Consider the following 23,925-nt stretch of genomic DNA (forward strand, 5'->3'; position numbering starts at 1 on the left):
AGTTGCGTAAGAATGTCGTCGTACAGGAATACTTCTCTACGTCATCGAGAGGGTAACAAAACTGATACGATAGGGTGTAGACCGACCCGCTGGGACGGTTTGTCTCTGCACAAGTCCCGCGGGACCCCCGTGGTAGTTCCTGGGGCGCGGAGGCGGCCACGCATCTGTCGAATCTCCCGATGGATCTTCTGCAAGAGATCCGTCAGGACAAGCATTACACGCTACGCTGAACCCCTTCCTCCTGCGAAATCGTTGTTACAATGTACACACGAGATCGGTACTCTATCCGGTTAAATTCCACGATCAAATCCCTCAAGAACGAATTTACCAGGATTAACTAGGTAAAAGTACAGCGAGATTCGCTCTGAAGCCAACCCTTGGAACTAAACTAAAACTTTTCATCAATTTATTTTGAAGTAGCAAAAAAAAAAATGTTCGGACATGCGTTAAAATTTTCGGCCTTAGATACGAGTTGGCTAATAAGAGGGATTTTTTAGCTGTGCAATTTCTAAGTGAAAGATATAATATGAAAAAATATGATCCAAGGTGTCTCAGAAAGTAGTCAAGAAGACAAACAATGTGTGCATTATTTAAAAGATGTCGGTAGGTTCTGGCAAGACACGTTTTCACGCCACTGAAAAATAGACAACCACCTGGGGAGCGGACGGTAAACTGTAACAGCGGGCGAGTCTCTCCGTACACGTACTTAAGAGACACACTTGTAGGAAGAGAGATCGCGGGGGGTCGATATCGTGTATGTACACACGGTTGTACCGGGGAAACACACGGGGACGTAGGAAGCATCGTTTCTACCCCCAACGGGACTGTCATGGGATACAGAAACGGCGCCCCGAAGAACCGTAGCAACCCCCGGAGGGCAGAAACACATCAAAATCGAATTCACCAGATGTCCAGGAAAACGAATCTCCCGTCCCTTTCCTCGTAGAAAACGACGTTGCACCGGATAACGACGTTAGGGTACACGAAGAACCCCCTAGGGCGCAGATGCGTTTGCCGACCACGATTTACAGGGCAAAAGGATTCGACGATCGTGCCGATGGTCTCAGGTGTTTGCCCCGTTGGGAACGAAAGAAACCGAGATTTTAGCGGGGTGAAAATGTCATCGTTCCGCGTATCGACGATGAGATTTGTTAGAAAAATATAATGAAAAATTTCACTTACCTTTACGATGAATTTGTAGGAATCTTCGGACGATGGATTTTTTTCAGGTTACAACTAACAACTATGAAGAGAAACAAAAAGTATATGATTAAACGGAACGAAATGAAAGGGTACGGTAAGAAATTCGACACAACTGTACGTGTACGGAAATACGAGGTGGTTTATTATAATAATATTTATAATCATTATGCATCGCGGCGGCGTGTCTCTTTCTCTCTTGTGACAATTGCAATGCAGTTACAATTACAGACACGATTCGGTGATACAGAATCCAACCAACAAACATTTGATCGCGCGCTCTTCGCAACAGAAAAAAAAAAGGATAAGACAGTTTTTATTTACATCGATTGCCGCCTTAACAGTTACAGGTTACACATTCCTATTTATATTTATACTTTAATGATAATTAGTACAACGTTGTTAAGTGTATCATTTACGCACGTGTTACTCTGTGTCACCTGTACGCGTGTAACTGTTTTGCACGGTGTTTGTGTTGGGTATAACGTTGTTACGTACCTGATACAGTGTCGCCGAAATATTTGCAACAATTTTCTATTACCGAGAAAAGTATACCTTTTCAAACGTTCAATTTTTATTGGCTTTCGTTTTGAAATCTTAATACGCTCCATATTTATGAGCGACACTGTATAAAGATGTACATACATCGTGTCATTGTGTAGGTGTCTCGGTTGTATAGAACAGCAGATATCTACAGGATGTTTCTTAAAAGTAACGTCGAAAATTAATCAACAGGGAGGGTATAATATTACACGATAGGACATTCGAAATTTTATACACAATAATATTAATATCTAATAATTCGTAATAATAATAAAAATAATAATAAAATAGTAACTTCGATGTTAACCGATTGACATAATAATAATAATAATATAATAATAATAATAAAGATAATGTTAATAATGGAGAATGATAACGGTCGTGAGAAAAAAAAAAAGGAAAACGAAGTTAAAACGATCGATCGTTTTATCGTATCTTACAGAAACGTAACTTACAAAACTTTAATGGTCGACTTTAACGAAGGAGCCTTACCCCTCTTTTGGTCGTGGACAAAAGTCTCGAACCGGAACAAAGTGGAACGGGCTCGTCCAATCGGGTTGCGAGCAACCGATTTTTCTCGGAATCATCGATGCTCACTTTTGTGGCCGATGGAAAGCAACGAAATACGAAAACGAAGGATAATTAAAACTCGTACTACCAGGCCAGACCTTCGCTCTGCATCTGGTGCGGCTCCAGGAACCCGCCCCCGCCGCCGCCGCCACCTGGACCACCGCCGTTTCCACCGGCACTGGGATTACCCTGTGCTCCACCTGAGAAATATCAAACCCATCGAATCGGTTTCCCTCTGCTGCCTCGATCTCCCAAGAAACGTGGGATCCAAAGGAGAAAAGAAATAAAAATCGACACCCTTCTTATCGTTGGGCCTTTATTTCAAACTAAAACAGGGTGCTAGAATCATCCTGATTACCATAATCATTTCTGGATAATTAAACAATTCGATGAATTACCAACGATGGTTGAAAAATTATTAACAATTTGATGGATTATATCTATATAGATATAAAGATGAACACCTACAGAAAGACATTTCTAACACCCTATATATTATGTTACATTAAATGAAATGGTAACAAAACGAATAGACTAGTAAGTACAACCTTGTTTTAAAAGGTCCTGGTCGTACCTGAAGGTGCTAGGAACTCAGGACTACCGCCAGGAGGTGCAGGGGGCCCCTGTCCAGGAGGGCCCGTGAGAAATTCCGGAGGGCCACCTCCCGCACCCGGAGGTGGATATTCTCCTGTCACCGCCACTGCGGCTGCCATACCCGCTAAACTCGCCGGGTCCAAACCTGTCAGAAACAGATTACGTACTATTCAGAGAGGATCGTATCCGGTCGGCTATCTCCGAACCCAGCTGTCATAATTATCGCGACCCACCTACCCGCTACGATGTTTATTATAGTCGCTATAGAATTCCAGACGAGGTTGCTTTCGATATTCTAAACACGGATACGAATTGTGTTCTACTTATTACAAAGCAGACAATTCGTGTTACGTATACACGATTAACTCTATAAATATTGAAGAGAGAAATTCGTCGAATCCATAGATTAGAAAACATTGAAAATTTCAAAAGAATTTGGAAAAACTTCAAAAGACGATAAATCGTTTCAGTTGAAAAATAGGGGTATCAAGGCAACCTGTTATTAAAAGGATCTATCGAAGTAGAATTAAAACACTTACCAGGATTACCTGGTCCGCTAAAGGGCGGTCCGTGAGGATGAGGAGGTTGATGAGCACCAAAGAATTCAGGGTGAAACGCCATGGGTCCGCTGTAACCAAATTCGAACTTCTCCGCGCTGAAATATGGAAAACCAGGCGGCGGTCCGTCCTCACCGCCCAAAGCGCCGGGATTCAGGTTCAATGGGAAGCCTCTCATTTTTCTAGAGCCTCCGAAGAACGGGCTCCTGCCCATCGACGTAAGTTGTTTTAACCTACGCTCCTTGCTCCTCTTATTTTGAAACCAGACCTGCAACCAAACGATATGACCGACTGCTTCTCAATTGAATTTATTGATCTTGATCCGTTATTCTTGGAAAAATTAGATTTTTTTTACACGAGATGTAAGAATCTTATACAGCAAGTGATTAAAGGATAGAAAGAGAGGTAAACTCAAAGTATGAACCTGTATCACTCTCATGGGCAGGCCGGTCTCTTTCGCTAACTGTTCCCTGATGTGCCTGGTGGGCTTCGGAGTCGAGGAAAATGCTGACTTGAGAATCTCCAACTGTTTCGCCTTTATGGTCGTTCTTGGACCTCGCCTCTTCGAACCGGCGCCCCCGTCGCCGCTACCACCACCGGCACCACCGTCCGGACTTTTGTTCTCCGTTTGGCTATCCCTCGTCTCGGGATCTCCATCCAGGGAACCTTCGACCAGACCAAACAAACCCGTTTAATAATCGATTTCCCGCGTGAGAAATAACCAGTCCTCTGCTACAAATTCTTCGAGACTCGAGTACTACCAAGTAGCACCATATTACTCTGTCTTTTTATATTTCCTCCGTTTTTTTACATGAAAAATAACGTTTTTCGACAAAACGCCTTCTAAATAACATAACGTATCTCGGAATCTTGATCGGTCGGATCGAGGTACACAACAATCGGAGCCAATCCCCCGGAAGCGATGCGAAACCCCCATCGGATTATCGTGGCTGCTCTACGCTTGAAAGCTATACTCTACAACGTCCGTGTATGCGTGCATACACGTACAATGAATAACGCGCATACATCCACGCGAGTTCGTATAATAGAAGGCCAACTCTTCACGATAATCTATATATACCCAGGGAGGTCTTAACCACGGGACAAAGAAAATGTTTGGACAGTGTCACACCGCACTACAGGGGCCACCCTTCGCTTACGCACCCCTCTCTCCTTCTCCTTTAGTATACCACGGGAAGATGGTTGTACCGGGTGTATAGCATGCTTCGAGAGAGGTAAAATCGAGGGGGTCATTGTTACGGTACGCGGATAAAAGAGCAGAAGCGAATAATGGAGTGGGAAGACCTGACGCGCTTAGTAATTCGTACTGACGCTCCAGGTCAAACTACCGAATTTCCTCCCTCGTTTGACGGCTTCGAAAGGGCAAGATTGGTCACGATTAAGTCGTTAGTAGGTATCAGTCAATCGTCCTTTCAAAGTCTACTTTATCGATGGGTTAACCGTACAATGAAATCAATTTAATTAAGACATCCCATAAGTTTCGTCGTGATTTCATACATTTTCTAAATTAACGGTTTAATTTGTTTAAAATTAATTTGATAGTAGTACGATTGAAATAAGCGACCTACCTTGATCCTCGGAATCCTCCTGCTTACAGGGATCGCTTCCAAGAGGTAGATCTCCCGTGTGCCCGACCGTTTGATCACCAGGACCACCTGTACCCAGATTATGGGGTCCCAGGTGAGGACCTCCGACACCGCTGTGATGGTGGTGACCACTACCGTCCTCGTCCTCGTCTTCCGATCCTGAACCCATCAACGAGTCACCTCCTGTCGACAGGTTGGACGATTCTGCTCGTGAACGATTCGAATCGTACGTTTTAATCATTTCAGTCGTCGAATCATTGATTTTAAAAAGAACATCAGTCACTTTTCCGTTCAATGATTTGTATTCGTTACAAACTACTCAAGAAATTGAATTTTCTCCAAATTCAGAAGAAATTTGAGGCTTTTATGGCTTGGATTATCGCATTGGAAATAATTTAGGATTGTAAAATTGCGTCGTTCAACGTGACGCATGGGTGTACGAAGCAACGAATATTCGCTATAGTAAATAGAACATAATTTGTCAACGGGACGAGTAAATTTGTCGATGTTCCGTACGAAATTAGCAATTAAACGTGTTCACGGTTATTCGCTTCTGGAAGCGCGCCGCAGCGGGCAGCGTTTCGCGTTCATTATGATTTTTCGAAAAAATTGTAATTCGCTAGGAGCTTCGCGTTTCGCGTCGCAATTTTCCCGTATTCACCGACAAAAGACGCTAAAAGTTATCGATAAACGTTGGCTGATTAATCGACGCACGGCCGCGTAATTGCTGCGCTTTTCACGTGCGCCGCAGACGATCACCACGAATTCGACAACTGACAAATGGCCGCTCGGTGATAGAGATTAATGTCGGAAACGCGTGGAACATCGGGACGTCATGATGTTTGATCATCGAAACAGGTAATCGTCGTCCCCTTGCGCGTATCTTTTTTTCTCTGACGACGAATCGATAACCGTGTTGTTTCGCGAAATGCTCACCTGTCGCTCAGAAAATACACTTTAACCCTTTCGTTACAGACGCGTTCGATTGTCCAGAAAATTTTTACGGGAGAGCCTTGTTTGTTAGAAATGAAAATACGCTCTCCGTGGGCTATCGCATGGTTCTGCGAAAACTAAAGGCAAATGGTGGGTGGCTCCTCCCCCTATGCGCCAAGTTCCATTAAACGATGGCGCACCGTCCGTAACGAAAGGGTTTGAAAGAAAAATAGAAAAGGTCTGCGCGTTCGAATGATCGAAAGCGTCGTACGATAATCGCCGGTCGAAGGATCGTGACGTCGGGACGATTACGATGGTCTGACGCGCGCGAAACTAGCGTCTCGAAGAAGAAGGCACCGTGTGCTTTCGGAAGAAAAAGGAAAAAGAAACGAGTTGTCGGACGTTTTGCGGTTTCGACGTCGTCGGCATCGAAGCGACAAAAGGTTTGCCCCTGCCTAACGACCTTTCGGTTTTCGTTTCACGGCTTACACATCAGCGTGGCCCTCGTGAAACCGAGCTGTTGCTCTCGCTCTTTCTCTCGCTAGCCCTTTTTTCCCTTTTATACCTTCCCTCTCTGTTTCTCTCATTGGCTGGTGGCTGACGGTCGGTTACATGCACGCTGTTTTCACAGCTTGCCGTTCAACCGGGGTGAAACCCCCGTGAAAAATCCACCCCCAGCCCCTCTCGCGCTCTCTTTTTTTTTGCAGAGCGATCCTGACTCCGTGAAATCTCGGGCGTCGAACGCGTTGAACTGTGATCCCCTCCCTCTTGTCTCTTTTAGCTATCTAACCCCTAGTTCGCTAGTTTCGAATTTAAACAAAAAAAATGAAGAATCTTGACCGTTTCAATTTTATTTTCTTTGCGTCAGAAATTATTCTGTCGAGTTTCAACTTATCGAATGACACTCCACGACGAGATCTCTAAGCAACGAGCAACTCGAGTCTAATTTATTCGTAGTTTAACGAGTTTCTAAGTAACAGCTGTCTCTGGACTTAGACATCCGAGTCCCGATTAAAATCCAGCGTGGAATGATTTTTAATAATTACGTGTCAACGACACCAACGCATCTACGTGTCATGATTGTTCCGTGAACGAAATAACGAGGGTTTTAAATTGCAGAGTGAACAAAAATTGGAACAGAAGCGATCGATATCGTCCCTCTGTAAATCCGTTTCAAACGAACAAACGAATGAAACGAAACGGACAAGGCGATTGTTATATCTGTTAGCAGTGGATAACGAGGTACAATGACACTTGTAACTCACCATGATGACCGTGCACGTGATGCGTGTCCGGCAACGGCTTGCCCGACAGGTAGTCCTGCTTGCAGACGAACTTGTTGTCGTCCAGGACGTAGAGCTCCTCTCCGGTGCTCATCTGCTTCCGACACACCAGGCAGGTGAAGCAATTCAAGTGGAAAACCTTGTCCCTTGCCTTCCTCACGAGGTCCTGAGGGCTTATTCCTTGGAGGCAACCACTGCATTTCGTACCGTATCGCCTGGAACAAGCGCGACAAACGAACCTAAATAATAATAATTAACCAGCTAATCTAATTTGAACAAATATTTTAGAGTATCGCGTAACTATTTCTCTTAACAACACGCGAATCGTGACACGTAGAATTCACTTTTCAGCCTCTTTCCTTTTTAACCATAAATTCGTCGATGCTGATCGTACGGAACGAAAAGGAAAGTCAATGTTGTAGAACGACGACGTTTATTGAGCAGGGAACTTACAAGTCCTGTCATTAAGCCGCGCGACTCGCGAACGTCGATAAAAGAAATATGACGCTTTTAAACAGATAGGACTTTAACGTCCCGATAGGGCATAAAAAGTTAAAACCCTTCGGTGCCGTAAAAGCGACCCGTGGTTACAAGCCTGTCGAATACTCTTCTTTTTCTAGTTTACCCCTGTCCTACTTGTTAACCCTTCACCGCATCATTTTATATATTTAACTATATAAAACCTAAAAACCCTCGAAATTCGTCGTACAGATAGAAATTTATGGTTTATAGGAAAATTATAACACATCATTGAAATAAGAGATTAATTTCTTCTTTCATTCTTGTCGTCTTGCTTAAAACGCAAATGACCAAGCAAAAAAGGGAACTTATTTAAAAAAGAATTGTATCCAATTTGCAACAACGATTTAGTCGATCCAAACTCCGCGTTGCCGCTCTAGAGTTCCAGTTAATAAATCTAACCGAAACGATTCGTCTGTCCGATCCTCTCGCGGCTGTATTATTACGGAAGCATCGTGGCCGCATACTTCCCAGCTAGTAATTCCGATCGCTTTAATTACAGGAATCACGCGATTAATTATAGCAATTACCGCAATCCCTTAGGGCTGCCGCCTTTCGAAAGTAAATATATCTCAATCGATGCCTACTCCTCTCTACCGTTGCACTTCCGACGCGAGAGAGCGTGCATTCAAATTCCCAGCGGATGTCTGTCACAGAATTTTCACGTCGCTTTTCCGCTTACCACGTTATACACACAAGTATCGGTTGACCCGATTCGCGACCCTCGCAGCTGCTACTATTTTATTGCTATCGCGTTTCCCGTCGGAAACTCGCGTCCAACCTGACCGGCGACCCACATTGCTCTAATATCGCGAATTCTTATTCGATGCGAATCGAATCGAATCGAATCGAATCGAATCGAGGAGAAAAGTTTCGGATGACGCGTACAAACGAACGGTGAACGATCAGGCAATCGTCGAGACTAGACGCGTTTAACCAGATTCATTTTAAATATAATAATAATCCTTTGTTGCGAGTTGCAAAATCGCGTTTTGTTTGCTTAGAAAGGCGAACGAGAAGGGAAGAGTGCAAATTACAAGGATTATTCTCCTTCATCGATCGACACGGTCATCTATAACTATTATACCGAGTACTTACGCGAAGCATCCTATAATCAACCGGCACACTTTTTCAAAGTATTCATCAACCTGTCCAAATTAGCAGTCCTAAGCGCACTTCCCTAACAATCTTCTCACGGAAGCAGAAGCCAGAGATATTTCTTGACCAACGGTCATTACGTTGCTAGCCTCGCTTTCTCTCTCCCCAACGTTTCCATCCTACTCTCACCTTGCTACTTTCCGCGCGTACAAATCCCTTTCGTCTAATTACAGGAATTATTTAATTAATTATAGCAATTAGCCGGCCCGTGTCAACTTCCACGAATGCATACGTCACCGGTACCGCACCGCATCGGTTCTCTTTCCTTCTTTTTCTTTTTCTTTCTCTCTCTCTCCCTCTCTCTCTCTCTCGCCTTGTTCCACGTAAGCATCGTTTGGAAGACGCGCGTCCAATTTGTTTTTCTCTTTTCTCTTCTTTCGGAGGTCGCGCGAGGGGCAGCAGCCCGGCTCCTTCCTTCCTCGTGGAAGAAAAAGAAACGGAGGCCGGCCGTAAAAATCATTAATAGAAAGGCTTACGCGGTGCTTTCGTGGCTCGTTCGTGTGTGAGAAAGCGAACTCCGTGGGGCAATCAGAGGGCAGGAAGAAGGGGGTGTGGGGCTCCGTTAAAGAGGAGAGCGTAAAGAGCTTGGAATTCTGGCGTGTAGCAAGAAATATAGGACAGCCGGGTCTGGATAAAAAAAAGGGGGTGGGACCGGGCCACGATTTGCCACGGACCCTAGAGTTTATGTATGTGGTGCGTGCTGCTTCCACCGGGGTCCCGTAGACGACTCCGGGGAACCATCCTTTCGTAGACCTACGCTAGTCTCTGACTACTCCCTAATCATTTTTCCTTAAAAAAAAAAAAAAAAAATACCTCCGAGTAACAATGAAATGATATTTAAAACTTTCAAACGGAACGGTAATTCGCGGGTGAAATCGCGCGCCACCGAGCAGCCTTACACCTTGACCTATTACAGAAACTTTAATTACCCTCCGATTCATTATTTCTGTGTAAACAGTCGACCACCTCCTTCCGTTGCGCATGCGCGTTCGACACGATTACGCGACGATAAAGGAAATAAAGAACCGCGAGGTTACTCGCAAGGCGGGATAGCAGACTAATTACGGGAATCCAATTAGCAGCGTGAATTCGCGCGCTTCCGTGCACCTTCGATTCCCTATTTCGTTCATTTTTCAAAGCGACCAAGACCAGTCACGGTGACGACACGTTTCAACCGAACGTCCACAGTTTCTCGCTGTTTTATCGCGCGGAAGGCTCGTAACGCGAACGGATCCGGCTGGTTATCGGGACGAGTTTCGGTCGAGTATCGATTAATTCGTGAAATATCGTCGATTACGGTCAACCGAGGGTTGAAGGCATCCTTACGAAACGATTCATAATAGTTATGCTAATGCGCGCCGCGTTCCCCGCGCGGTACTGCGACACGCCGTTTGCATAAAATCCCGGGAGCCGCGATGACCGACGAATTTGGGCCGTTCTTTTCCATCTTTAACTTCTTCTCCTTCTCCTTCTTCTTGTTCGTTAAACTTTCATGGTGTTGTCCTACCGCTTTCTCTCGGTCGTTTCGTTATCCGCGGATAAGGCTCGCGCGCGTGACAAGACGACAAATGATCGTTAAATAAATCTTACAGGGCCACGATTACGCGATTCCGTTTTCACTGTCTGTTTTTAAAAGTATTCAGTTATTAGAAAACAAAAGAAAATGAAGATCGAAAGAAAACTCGGCCACGTATGAGCTAGGGAAACGAGCAAACGAGGGCCTGTCTCGAATGTGACGCAAGAGGCAGTGGTTGGCAAAAACGTAGCCGGGTATACTTAGAGGAATACGCATCGCGATATATGTAGCATTGCCGAACCTTCCTGGAAGGGAAACAACTCCAGGCATCTCTCTCCCGCTCTTTCTCCCTGTTTCTCTGTCTGTCCGACCGCGCCGGCCCCGTCACGCCCAACAAACTTCTCCTACGGTTCGTAGCGGGCGTCACGCCGCATTTATAATGTTTCCACGTTCGAGTTTCGACGGGTCTACTCCCGAGGAGGCCAGCACCGCGGGTGGAAAGCAAGGACAATGGACCTCTCGTCGGCGCCCTTTCGAGCGAGCTCGAGGAAAGCCTCCGCCGATCTATGATTACCTTCGATCGTTTCGCTTTGATTTCCAACAGGGACTAACGTCTGGCTGGAGTCTGTTTTCCCCGTCCCGTCGCGTCGCAACTTTACTCGTCTAGCCGAGAGAAAGGCCACGCAACAACACGGTAGACGATCGAAATGACTCATGTGGTAAAGTTTCTAATTAATCCGAACTTTCTATCAGTCGATACACTTTGATTACCAATTAATTGTACACCAAGTTAATTTATGATCGGATCAATGGATCAAATTCAAATTCTTTGACATAGAGCTTGTTAAATCATCTAGGTACAAAATCAATTTTTGTAAATATTTTCTTTGGTAGCAATTAAAAGTCCCTTATCGTTGCTCGACGCACCCATCCGAGATAATATTATTCGTTAAGATGATTACCTTATATCAACAAAACTAATTGAGATGTGCATAACGTCAGGTTTATTTATTTTTTTATCAAAATTACCAATCTAAGTTACAAATCAAGTTACACTCGGTTGCGACAAGACTTGTCTCAAGGTGATTTATTCCCAAACGTAAGATTTCTTCGGGATGCCGGTACAACACCTACGACACACATCGCCATCAATATTCCCTCCGAGCGTTAACGATGTAACTGCATTCTCCACGTAATTCGGTGAATATTCCCGCGGTAATTTACAAGCCGATAAGAGAGAGAGAGAGAATCAAGTTCGAAACTCACGGGATGCTTCGAAACAAGCTCGACAGTTAGCAAAGCGTTCTAAGAACCGTTCACGGTGTGCTGACGCACCATCGCATCCCCCCTCTAACATCGGAGTTAATGTTTTCATCGGTGTATTTCGACGACCGCGTGGACCATATTTTAAGGTAATAATTTTCTCGGCGGGTACACACCGGGCCGTCGACCGCAAGATACGGCAGTCGAGGCGGCGCTGAAACGGGGACATCGGTCCTTTTGATCCTGGTCCCTTTCGGGCCCCCACGGGCCATTATCGACCTTTAAGGACCTTGCTGCGACTCGTAGAGCCGGTTACCATAACCGCGTACCTTTCTTTTCGGCCGATACCTCGGACCTCCCGGAGGTGTTACAGTATTCCCAACAGCGATTCGCTGAAAGAAAGGGGGACGAGACTCGTTTGATTCGTGAAACGACATCGATAGATTCGTCCTGTCGTGGGAATCGATCGGCCTTCCACTCGGTGTCTTCCATTTTCATCAACGTCGCGAAAGGATACAAGCTTCGGCCGATTCGAAACTGAACTGAGATCTAATTCGGCTACAGTGAAATTTTTAGAATTATTCAGATTTTTATTAACTCGAAGTTCGTAAAATTTCCAAGTTCTCTTGGATGTGATCGAGAAAACGGATCGAACATTCTTCGCGTCGAATAACGGTGATAAAGAGGATAATGTTAATTAACGAGACGGGTAAGAGTTATTTTTGACCCCGAAAGATTTTCTACGCCGTTCGAGCGTAGCCACTTCTCGCGCTCGTCTTACATCTAATGAATTTTTCATCGGGATGAAATGCAAAGTGGCTCGTAAAGTATACAACACGTTCGTTATACACTCGTTCGTACAAGTATCAAAGGGCCCCCCTTTTAAACGCCTTACCCTCACCACTTTCTGCTTCTACACGGTCCTTAGTTATAAAGGAGATCGTTCATCGCTTCCAGAAGTCACGAAACAGAAACGTCTCTTTGGTAACCGGAAAGGTAAACCATTTTATTCGCGATCCCGAACGCTATTCGCTGAAATTAAATACCACGATAGCTACTACTAGTTTCATCAAAATCGAGCTGTTGATCTATTTCTCGGTTCGTTACGTGTTGATTAATAAAAAAAAGAAGAAGAAACCAAGCATATAATACCTTGTCGCTCAAATCCTAATTAACTTAAGCGACTCGTTGCTGCTTTTTCTAATCCAATTGCTTTTTGTCAACGCGATCGGACGAAAAAGTTATCGTTAAACTTGAAATATTCAAATCATCCAAATTTCAAACACGTCGAACATTTGCATTACCCGAATTCGTGAAAACTTGGCGCTTTCTAGCACAAATGTCAAGGTCCTCGCGACGATGAATCGCGACTTGGATTATCGTATTCAGCAACGGGTGAAAAGTTCCGCTTTTGCGACAAGTTTTCCGCGAAATCCAGCGGGACGGTTCTCGAAGTCGTTGATAATACCCGGACACTTTGAAAACTCCGCTCACGCGTCCCTTTTTATCTTTTTCTATTTTTCACGCGATTTATTCGTAACGACTACACGCTGTCTAGCCAGTCCACTCGACCTGGCACCATCAATTTTCGCTACACTATAAATATTCGATACGAAGTCCGTAAATCAACGTTCGCAACAACGCTTTACGACGTGACTGACGGTCTTCCACTCCTCTAAGGATCCCAGTTTTTATTTCGCTTTTCGATCCATAAGAAGTGTACTCGATCGTTTCGAGATTAGTTCCGTCTACTGTTTTATCCCCTTTTTTTCGTTTCGAACCAACTACAAGATTCTTCGAAGGTAACCCGTTCGCGACCGGTGGTCCTCTGATCTTCCGAAGCACACGGTGCAACATTTTTCGTTTTTTTTTTTAATTTTTTTCTTATTTTTTTTTCAAGTTGTTCCATTAATTAAAGTTTCGTTTCTTGCATGATTTATACTGAAACATATTTAATTTATACATTTTTCTGTTTGGCTTATCAGTTACTCGTTGGAATTTAGAAAAACACTGAGGTGGATTTTTGTCTCTTATCAAATTGTATCGATAATGGACCAAATAATCATAACGTCATCATTTAGTTTACGATCCTATCGATTGATTTCTACTCGAAAGTAAAATCACGTTAGGCTTGTCTCGGAAAATGTCAAGGCCTCCTTTCCATTCGTCGTGAAATGCTTTTTCTGTCGCTCAAACGACTATCCTTTTGCCCGTGCAAAAAGAAACACGGGGATAGGTATCGAACGACAAATGTCGCGACGATTGTCTGCTAATTCATCGATCATAAATCTTTCGATTTCCTTAAGTGTTGACGAGCTGAAACTGGTTATGACACGACTGTTTATCTAATTATGTAAACGGGAAACGCTTTGCCGTACCGTTGATGCGCGCTTCTTTTTTCAGAAGGAAAATAAAATCATCACTCTATGGCTCCTAATTTTTCCATAAAATGAATAATAAATAAATTTATTTCCATAAATAAATAAAATTGCAATAATTTTATTTTCGTTAAATTTTATCTAATTTTGTGTACAATGTTTAGCGCGCCTTTTATTAATTTTTCTTTCAAGAATATAATATTTAAATCGTTCCCCATAATGATAAACTTCAATATGTTAAACAGTGATCACAAGTACCTGAAGAAGTCCTCCCTGCAGAAGAGCTTCGCCTCCCTGGAGAAACACTTGTCCTGTAACGTGGTTCTGCAATCGAAACAGCGGACGCACTCGACGTGCCATGCTCGGTCCAAAACATTCAGCAGGTACTGATCCATAATTGGTTTCTCGCATCCTGCACATGACAGGAGCATCGCCAAACCGCGTCTCCCTGCTTCGGAAAGAAAGAGCATCGGTGAGTACGACGATATCATACACAGATGGATTGTTTCGTTCATCTCGAATAATTTTAACCATTTTCCTTGTTCGCAATTCAAATTACTTTATTTGCACTAGTACATTAACGAGTACGACGCGTTACAATTTTAATTATTCAAAATGCCATCGCTTCGTTTTCTAATTGAAAATTAATATAATATTAACGATACGTAGAATTTTCTTAATTCTTTTTCCTTCGTTTATATTAAATTTGCGGTGCCACCGTCTAATTTACATGAAGAAATTTAGAGATACATTTTCTAGTAAAGACAGCGGTAACGAAAGGGTTAGAATTCTAGCAATCCTTAGCCATTCCAGCTTCGCGTCTAGTAAATTTATGTCGCAAACGCGTTTAGAAAATATCGGTTCGAGCGGAAACGTCGAGCGCAGAGAAAAGTTGATGGTACACGACCGCGATCCGACGAGTCGTTTTAATTTCAAAACGTTAGCTCGACATCGTGAAAAAAACTGGTGTCGCATTTTCAAATCGTCTTATTTTTATTTTGCAGCTTGTTCTGCGAACGGAGAGAAAAAAGTTGGTTAATTATTTAAATTGCAAGTAACGTTAGGAAATTCTTAATACGGTGCATGTTTATCCGATGGAAAATGTTTTTCTGTCGTCTAATTAGGGAAACTAGTATCGGTAACCACGGTAAAATTAATTATAATTATAGTTGTAGGATAATTAGGGTCCGATTAAATACAAGTGTAACGCGTGTTCGAAACATACTCCATTGTCGATTGAATTCAAAGTCGCCTGAAAATCGGTCGCACTTGTCACGGCTGCGCACGTGCATAACGAACTACGTACTGTATAGTAATTTTTTTTCTTAATTACAACGCTTTGATTACCGTGCAGGATAAGGAACTGTGTAGAATGTAGCTCGACCGTAAACACTGTACAACTTCTTCGTTGTCGTTGTCAATCTTGGGGATAAAAGTGTTGCACATCTCTAGTACTGATGTGGAAAAAATTGTAAAAAGATGAAGGAAATGTGATCCTAAGTAGTTTAACATGTTAACAACGGCGGCTGGCGCCTCAAATTTTATATAATCAGACGATTAATCAAAGAGATGAATATACAATTTTTTAGTAGCATTACTGTTATGTTAATAATGAAGAATTAAAAATTAATTTTTATGCGTCTTATAACACATGGCTTGTTTCACTATGGCGCACGTGTGAACAGGTTACTGTCATAGTAGAAACGAACATATGTAGACAGACATTTATTAATTATTCAGTTACATTATATTCTTTCAATTTTTTTAAATTACCAATGGATAATTACTACTGGTTATTACAAATAGTTTTCCAATTGTAATTGGTGTGATTGAATGATAGACAGATAGAAATAAGAGAGGATTCGTGACACCACTCGATAGCAATAAATTAACAACAAAAAAAAAACAAAAAAAATGGAGTAAATCAAGTGGAAATGAAACTACTTAGAAAAACATACTAGACTGATACATGATCACAATTCCTACTCCAAGAAACCACTAGACAATCTATTACACTGTCAATTTTAATGATCATACGTCTTTATTATTTGATAATTGTTTATCAATGATCATCAAAGCGAGTGTATTTCGATGAGACGAATGTACTCGTAACACAATTATGATTCGTTGTTAATTAACATTCATGGACGAGATTGTCCTTTATTACTCGGTTGTTTCGACTCGGATGTCTCTCGCTCCTCACTCTGTTTCTTCATTTATATCTAAATCGTTCTCCTCTCTCGACCTCTGACTTCTTTTTTCGCCATTGTAAACCCTCTGGGGTTCACTCCTCTCTTTTTTTCGCGGTTTCCACCAATGGGCGGAGTTCCAACCCTGCTGGCAGGGTTGTCAACCTAGCAACCCTTCTCCCACCCTTAAAGTCTGACCTTGCGCATCTCATCTCCCTCCGTTTCGCGGGTGGGCGAGAAGAAAAAAGGAGAAACAGGATCCCGTACCGAGGCAACCACCCCGTGGTTACCTCAAGATTTAAATCGTTCCACGCGAAATCGACTTACGAGTAATTTCCACGCTGAAATTGGGTTCCCACGAAGAATTTTCCGTTCCACGCGAGAGTAGACGCGGTCATGTTACACCTGCAAATTCTCTGATGACTCTCGATGATCGCGAGTCATCCCGAAGATGACAAGCGTTATTCATCCAAGTACTTAAAAATTTTTAAAAATTTCTAGTTTGAAATTCAACCCTTAGAGTTAACCTAACGTAGGAAAAAATTGTTGCATTTAGTAACGAAAATTTATAACGATTATTTTATCAATCGCGGTGATAAAAGGTCTAAGTTTAGTCACCTTTACGTTAACTGTTTTTATGTGGCGCAAAAATGAAATTATCCTCAGGCATATTGAAGCGATCAACTTCATCTCGCTTCTAAGGATTAATTGACAAACGACTAACGAAGTACCGAACGAACGTAAACGAGTAGAACATCTGTCAGGAATACATTCCCTGTTAATCCAGCCGACCTTCCTACTTGTTAAGTCAGATATCACGAGGCGATTTCACGGCTTGAATCGCGCGGAAAAAAGGAAAAAGTCGCTCCGGGGGAGAAAGATTTCCTGGAATCGTCCAAACCAGATCAGGATTAAGTGTACGTGATACGAGAACCCTTGGACGGGCAAACCGAATACGGGGCTCGATTAATCCAATTCTTTTCTATCAACCGTGTGACGCGTGCCATCTTTACCTCCGTCATTTTATCGTGTCAACTCTAGTTTCCAATTTGTATCACTTAATCAACTTTTTTAACCCTTTCGTTACGATATTCGCCTTGATGAAAATACTTCCATGTAAGGAAAATAATCTTACTTAACCCTCACGCAAACCCAGTTCCTTTTTGGTTTTATTAATTTTCTACCTTCATTTTCAAAATAAAAATTTACTCAACAATTTTAAATATTCAACTTTCGATGCATACTACAGGAGGATTAATTCCTCTGAACCAGTGGCAATAAAAGTTTCATTATGTCAATAAATTTCGAGACGATTTTACGAATGAACATTTATGTAGCACCGGCGATGTCGATTTTGAAGGGTTAATTGGTCGAATAATTAATACAAGACAATGAGCAATCCTCACGGTGAATTGGTAATCGATACGATTGCAGGTCTACGTAAATCCATCAAGTCAAGTGTGATCCGATACGTTCAGTGTCAATATTTTTCTTCGAACCACCCTCTGGAATATGGTAATGCGCTCTTGAAAACCCTTTCGCGGTTTAAGTTTGCACGCTATCTACGGGAACGTCTTAAAAGAATAAAGAACAAAGGATGTACAGCGTAATGGAATACCGAAAGTGCCGGGAAAAGATGATATTTAAATTACGGACAGTGAGCGATGGAGACAGAAACTATTTTAATTTAATTCTACACTTTTTTACCATTTTTATTTTCTACGCGGTAAATTATTCTTTTCAGATATTAGATGAAATTCTCGAGTGTCTTATTTGAAAATATGAATTTTACTACTGACCCAGTGTTATCATTCCACGGTTAATTTAACGTGCTTTAGGGAATTTCAAAACGGAGTAGGCTAATTAATATGAGAAATAAAAGTGACTAAGTAGAATATATTAAATGGTCATCAACGATTGTCTATTTTTAATCAGTGACGTTTTGTAAATATTGTTTTTATTAATCTACGACTACATAGCATCCTCCCGTCGCTAGAATTCGATACGAGCATGCTTTAAAATTCATTGCTTTTCAATTAAGATTCCAATTGAACGTGTTTGATATAAATCATCTTCTTCCAGACTATTTGAAAATAATTTCCGCATTTGTTATAGCGAAAAACTGTGCGGATAAACATTAGATTCCGAGGTTTGTAGTTCTTTTTTTCTTTTAATCGGTATCATTTTTCACGAGAAAACGTATTGGATAATAATCCCGCATGCATTTCCATCCAAGAAGATTACGATTTCCTCGAATCGCTCGTTCGTCACGCACAATGACGCGTATTTCGACGAATGTTCAACCCTGTCCGAAACAAATTTATCCTCGTTAGATTCGAACCGCGGGATAATCCATCAACGTGGATAAAAAAAACACGCGTTCCTATGACATCCAAATTACAGTACGATCAATCACGATAAGCGAACGGAACGGTGTTTCTACGATCTTTAAAAAAAAAAAATTAAAAAAATTGAGGAGGAACCGTTTCTCTTCGCTCGAATCGCGAAAAACTGCCTTCGAAGGAGAAAATCCTTCGATTTAAAATAAATGACTGGCAAATAATGTTCGGAAGTAAATAACTTTCGCAATATTTTCTTCCACTAGTTTTATTTCAAAACTAAGACGAACCGTAAATGACTAGTAAGACTTGTCCATGTTAATTAACCATTATTTCTTAATCCAATTAAATAAATGAAAACCTTTTGGAACTCCTTGAAAAGGATTAAATCATTGTTCAATGCTTCGGCGACAAATAGGGTAGAAAAAACGAGAAGAATTACATATGTAACTTACCTATGTTACAGGCTTGGGTGACGGGCAGGGGTGCGCAGCAAGGCCCGCCGAGGGTCGCGACCCTTATTCGGGGGGTACCAACCCCCCCGGGGCCCCCACCCCCGCCCCCGGCGCCCCCGTAGCCCTCCACCTCCCCAGCCGCGACTGCGGCCACCCCTGTCCCCACTCCCTCGCCGGGCCCGGGACCACCACCAGGCCCACCTTCCACGGGCCCGTATCGGCCGAACGGTCCCGAGGGCCCCAGTGCACCCACTTTTACTGCGGTGTTATCCCAACGGCTGTTAAATCGCACTTCTCACACTTCCCCCCTCGGCTGCCAGTTTTTCTTTTTTTTCCCCCTTTTTCTTCTTGCCAGCACACACTCGTTATTTCGACAATTTCGTCCTTTTCCTTAAGTCGAAAGTCGTTCTTGTTCGTTCGCGTTTTTCTCGATTGCAACACGTTCCCGTTGTCACTCCTTGGGGATGTTCAGTTTGCAAATTTCTTTTCTTAGTTAATTCGGTTTCGTATCTCTGTAGTAGGTATAGTTCTACCGAGAACTCACCGAACCAATGAGTCCTCCGATTCTTCGCGCACCGTTGTTCATCCCTCGTGTTTCTCAGCTGACAGGCCGGTACCGCCGGCACATTGGCACCACTAGTCGCGTTAAGATCGTCCCTGTTCGAACCTAAACAGTCCGTGGTGGATCATGGCGCCGATGGGACCGGTATCGCGGCAAATCTCTCAGACGCGGCTTGCGCGTCCGCGCGACGGACAGCATCAAGAGCTCCGGTGAGCCTGTTACATTCACAACGAAACCTTGTTGCCGTTTTTTTTTTTTTCCCCGGTCGAACAAGTAGTCTGGAACTGTGCGATTTTTAATGAAAATTCGCACTGGTATTCGTGTGTCGATGCTCGGTGATAAGCGTGACGGATAAATGTAACTCGAGACGACGAGATGACCCGGAGAACGCGAACGAATGAAAGAAATCGGGCGAACGGGACAAGGTTCGATCAGCGACACGCTAGGAACAACGCGGCAATCCCGAGCATGCTCGCCTCGAGTTCGCCAGCCAACTGGCTGCACCTGTGACAGTCGCGAGGACTACCCCCTCTACTTCGACAAGTCGTCGCGCGCCTCGCTAGAACGGCTACGCCCATTGGCCACGACCACGGCGCGGGACCTTCCGCGCTTCCATCCGATTGGCCGGCGAGACCCCGCTCGGGCGTAACCAACCCCGTGCGCCGGCAGACATGGCCGTAGAATGGCTGCGGATCTCTGGCGGCGGACGGGACGCTTCTGTCGTTGCTACTGCTTCTGCTGCTTCTGCCGCCGTGTTGTTGCTCGAAATAGCCTGCCGCCTGATTCTCCTCGTCTCTGACGAGGCGCTATCGATCCCTGTTCGGCGTATACCGAAGAGAAGAGTGCCTCGCGAAATGCCACAGGTTTCATGAGAATCTTTACCTCCTCGCGCCCGCGAAATACTCTCCTCCTCCATCCTTTATTCTCCCTTCAACCGTGCCGCTCTATCTTCTTCCGTCTTATTTTCTTCTTTCTCTTACCCCTGCACGTTTACCGGACCCCTCTCGCAACCAAACCACCGCTCTTTCTTTTTTGTTTTTATCCGTCCCTTTTCTTCTCGCGCAACGTTCTTCGATCTTCTTTCTCCGTTGCACCGTTATTCGCACCGATAGCACACATACCTGAACGTATACGAGTGTATACGCGCCCTCTGTTCGACTCACGAGACATAACCTTATCGCGAGGCTCGTTTTGTGACGGAGGCGTGTACCGAGGCGACGCATTGCTTTCTATCGATTAAAGACCTCTTCGCGTTATTGTTCGATAGTTTTAAGGGTCGATGTTAGAAAACTATTTTTTTCTGTGAATTACAAATCACTGTCATTGTTCCAGGAACCTCCTGCGACATTGAATATCTAGTCGCAATCATTGTTTATACAAATTTAATTGTAACTTGCTAGTAGTAAAACCTTCGGGTTTATTCCTTTATTATAAATAGAAACGTTTTCGAGTTACATTGATTCTTTGAGAGATCGAAATTGCGTTACGTAAGTTTCGATAGAAATTCCACAGGATTTACAATGTAATCCGAAACGCGTGTCACAAAAAAATTTTACGGTTGTCCGCGTGCCGCCATAATTAGCTGTAAACAAGTGGCCTCTATAAATTATATCACGGTGGACTGGTTAAGCTTATTACGAGGGTCGACCATAGACTACTGAAAAGCTGTCAAGATTATTATAGGGTCCCGTGAAAAATCGACCGCCACTTAGATGTGTCAATTCGTAACGGGGCGCCTGAGTAAGTATTCTCCTTTATTATCCTTTTCTCTCCTTTCGTAAGCAAAAATCGTGCCCTTTTAAAACACCCTATGCACTTTAATCCATGTTTGACTGTTTTTAAATTACTATCTTTTCCAAAAGAATTTTGGTTCATACTTCATTCGCAAATTTTACTATAAATATAAACTACGACTCGTAAGATTACCTACAAGCGATCGTATGTTACTGTCGATATCAAAATACTTCTCTTTCAATGCATCCCGTTATTATTGTGCCATAAATCCTATGGCGAAGACGGATACATGAAATTTCGTAATCGCGTGAATCCTCGAGACGCGGATTCTTTGCGCGTTTTATTCGCAACTCGAACAGCAGTAAATTGTATTACGCTAGCTCCTCGAAAGGTAATATAATGCGGCAATGCGCAATAACTGTAGAAGAAATAATTAACGAGGAATTAATACCACTTCGCAAATCAACTTCTACTTGACCTCTAAATATTTTGTTTATAACTCGTATGAGTGGGTGTTAAATTTTACGGAAAATTGAATCTTGTTTTTTATAATTTAAAATTTGTTTGAATGAATTATTAATGCATTATGAAAAAAAAACAAAAATTACGATACGTATGGGTGGAACGATCATCCCCCTTCAGACCTGCCATTACTTTTTATACAAACTGTTTATAGATAAATTCATCAAAATGTTTATATACGGGACGGTATTCGTCTTACAAGACCACGAGGTTATTCCCATGAGCAAAGAAATACGATCAGTTTTTCTTCTTGACTGACGTGGTGATTGTACTTGCGACAAAAAAAATATATGTCACAGGTATGACAGGCTATTCGTTCCTACGCAATGTCGAGCCATTGTTCTGCGGCTAGCTCATCCGACTCGACAAGACGATAAATGGGAAAAATAAACGTGGCCTACGAGTTATGATCTTCCGTATGCGGTAATTATTAATTGGTTTTCAACCAGACCCGTTTATTTCATTTCAACTTTCTCGAGCAAACGACCGATTTACGAATCGATATTTTAAATAATTAAAATTTCAAATATATATCTTAATTTCGGCGCATTATGAGATTTCCGGTAAACTAACATTTTCACCGCGGCTGACTATATAGTGGACAATTCTACTTCGTTTACTCTAGTTTCAAATATGTACCACTGAATCGTGTACAGTCTCATGCAATTCAGGCTTCTCTTAGATAAAGAGAAGTGTGAATTGTTATTTGAAAGATAGGGAATTCTATGACGGAGTCTACCTGTCTTTCTCGACACTCCTGACTCCCCCAACTCCCCCAAGTTCGAAAGTAAATCGAAAAGTGAAAATGGAAAAATAACAATTTAATGCATTTTATTATTAGCTGCATATAATTTTGTTGTTGTAGAGTGTATATTCAATATACAGTGTTTTATAATATTGAAACAAAATTTAATATGTACAATATAACAAAATGTATACAATTTTCAACTGCAATAATGCAGTATTTCCCTTTCAAACTAACAATAAGCAAACTTAAAATATACTTTCAGCAAATCCTACAGCTTCATATACACATTTTAAAGTAGTGGTCATTTAGGATAATATCCTATCCACTTTCTATAAGTCATATTCATTGCTTCTTCCACAGCAGCATCTATAGGATGTATTATAAAAGGTATGGATGCCAAACCAACAATTGTGGGAATCCATCGACTTTTTAAGGCCACATTACTCTTTTGTACATATTGAACAGCAGTGCAAATTCTGTTAATTGTAAAGCCAGGAATAATCACTGATGCAAATGATTGCCATAGTAAAGTATCACTCATAGAAATTAGAACATCTTTTGTTGCGTTTGGATTTTTCTAAAATATAATACATTTATTATATTTTCAATCTATTTGCTAGACAACTTTTTTTTACATTTAACTTACATGATAGGCTTGTAAACCTTTGTCAATTGTATCTGCAAAAACATATCCAGTAGATACAATGTAACTGAACCATACTACTGAATTTGGAATTAGAGACCTGAAGGCTTCTCCTACCTCATTTGCATATCCTAGAAAAGTAATTATAATCTTTAAGTATTATTACTACAAAAATCACAATAAAATATTTATGAAGTTATAAGTATCAATGCATGGAAACAATAAATTTAAAATCAAATAGATTAATGAAAAGTTAAATAACAGCATTTGATAACCTGTTCTTTATTACCCAAGTATCTGACAGGTGTGTCACGATATATATCTACTTTTCCTTGTGTTTCCTTCATACTAAAATGTTTGTTTTTTATATAATTTTTATACTACCGGGTAGAATCTAACCTAATGTGCTAGAAATATGTTTCAAATATTATATATTGGCACGGTCTAATTCATATGAATATAATGTAAGTTGTATAAATTGTACTTTTACTAGTTAACATAAATCCAATAAATTACTTTAAAAAAAATACAATTGTCGTAAGCTAATAATAAAGTGGAATGTAAAAAAAGTACAGTCCTTTAAACAGGCTGAAAACATATACGAACAAAATT

General features: G+C 42.1%; 2 protein-coding genes across 6 annotated transcripts; both read right to left on the minus strand.

Annotated features, from left to right (window-relative positions):
• Nucleotides 1-1,357: 1,357 nt before the first annotated feature.
• LOC114876380 (LIM/homeobox protein Lhx5) lies at nt 1,358-19,190 on the minus strand. Of its 5 annotated transcripts, XM_029187780.2 has the most exons (9): nt 19,105-19,180; nt 17,717-17,884; nt 14,380-14,569; nt 7,270-7,502; nt 5,054-5,275; nt 3,889-4,130; nt 3,447-3,732; nt 2,888-3,073; nt 1,358-2,513 (listed from the first exon to the last, which is right to left on the minus strand). In XM_029187780.2, exons 3-9 carry the CDS (start codon nt 14,550-14,552, stop codon nt 2,398-2,400), a joined length of 1,458 nt encoding a protein of 485 aa, XP_029043613.1. In that variant the 5' UTR covers nt 14,553-14,569; nt 17,717-17,884; nt 19,105-19,180; the 3' UTR covers nt 1,358-2,397. The 5 variants fall into 5 exon arrangements, with proteins under 5 accessions (XP_029043613.1, XP_029043615.1, XP_029043614.1 ...); XM_029187782.2 differs by lacking the exon at nt 17,717-17,884 and having other exon boundaries at nt 5,054-5,254; nt 14,380-14,572; nt 19,105-19,190; XM_029187781.2 differs by lacking the exon at nt 17,717-17,884 and having other exon boundaries at nt 2,888-3,052; nt 14,380-14,572; nt 19,105-19,190.
• A 3,619-nt stretch (nt 19,191-22,809) lies between these two features.
• LOC114876383 (mitochondrial fission process protein 1) lies at nt 22,810-23,877 on the minus strand. Its single transcript, XM_029187790.2, has 3 exons — nt 23,603-23,877; nt 23,317-23,444; nt 22,810-23,247 (listed from the first exon to the last, which is right to left on the minus strand). Exons 1-3 carry the CDS (start codon nt 23,658-23,660, stop codon nt 22,972-22,974), a joined length of 462 nt encoding a protein of 153 aa, XP_029043623.1. The 5' UTR covers nt 23,661-23,877; the 3' UTR covers nt 22,810-22,971.
• Nucleotides 23,878-23,925: the final 48 nt, after the last annotated feature.

Source organism: Osmia bicornis, chromosome 1 (genome assembly GCF_907164935.1).
Source record: "Osmia bicornis bicornis chromosome 1, iOsmBic2.1, whole genome shotgun sequence".
Lineage (NCBI taxonomy): Eukaryota > Metazoa > Arthropoda > Insecta > Hymenoptera > Megachilidae > Osmia > Osmia bicornis.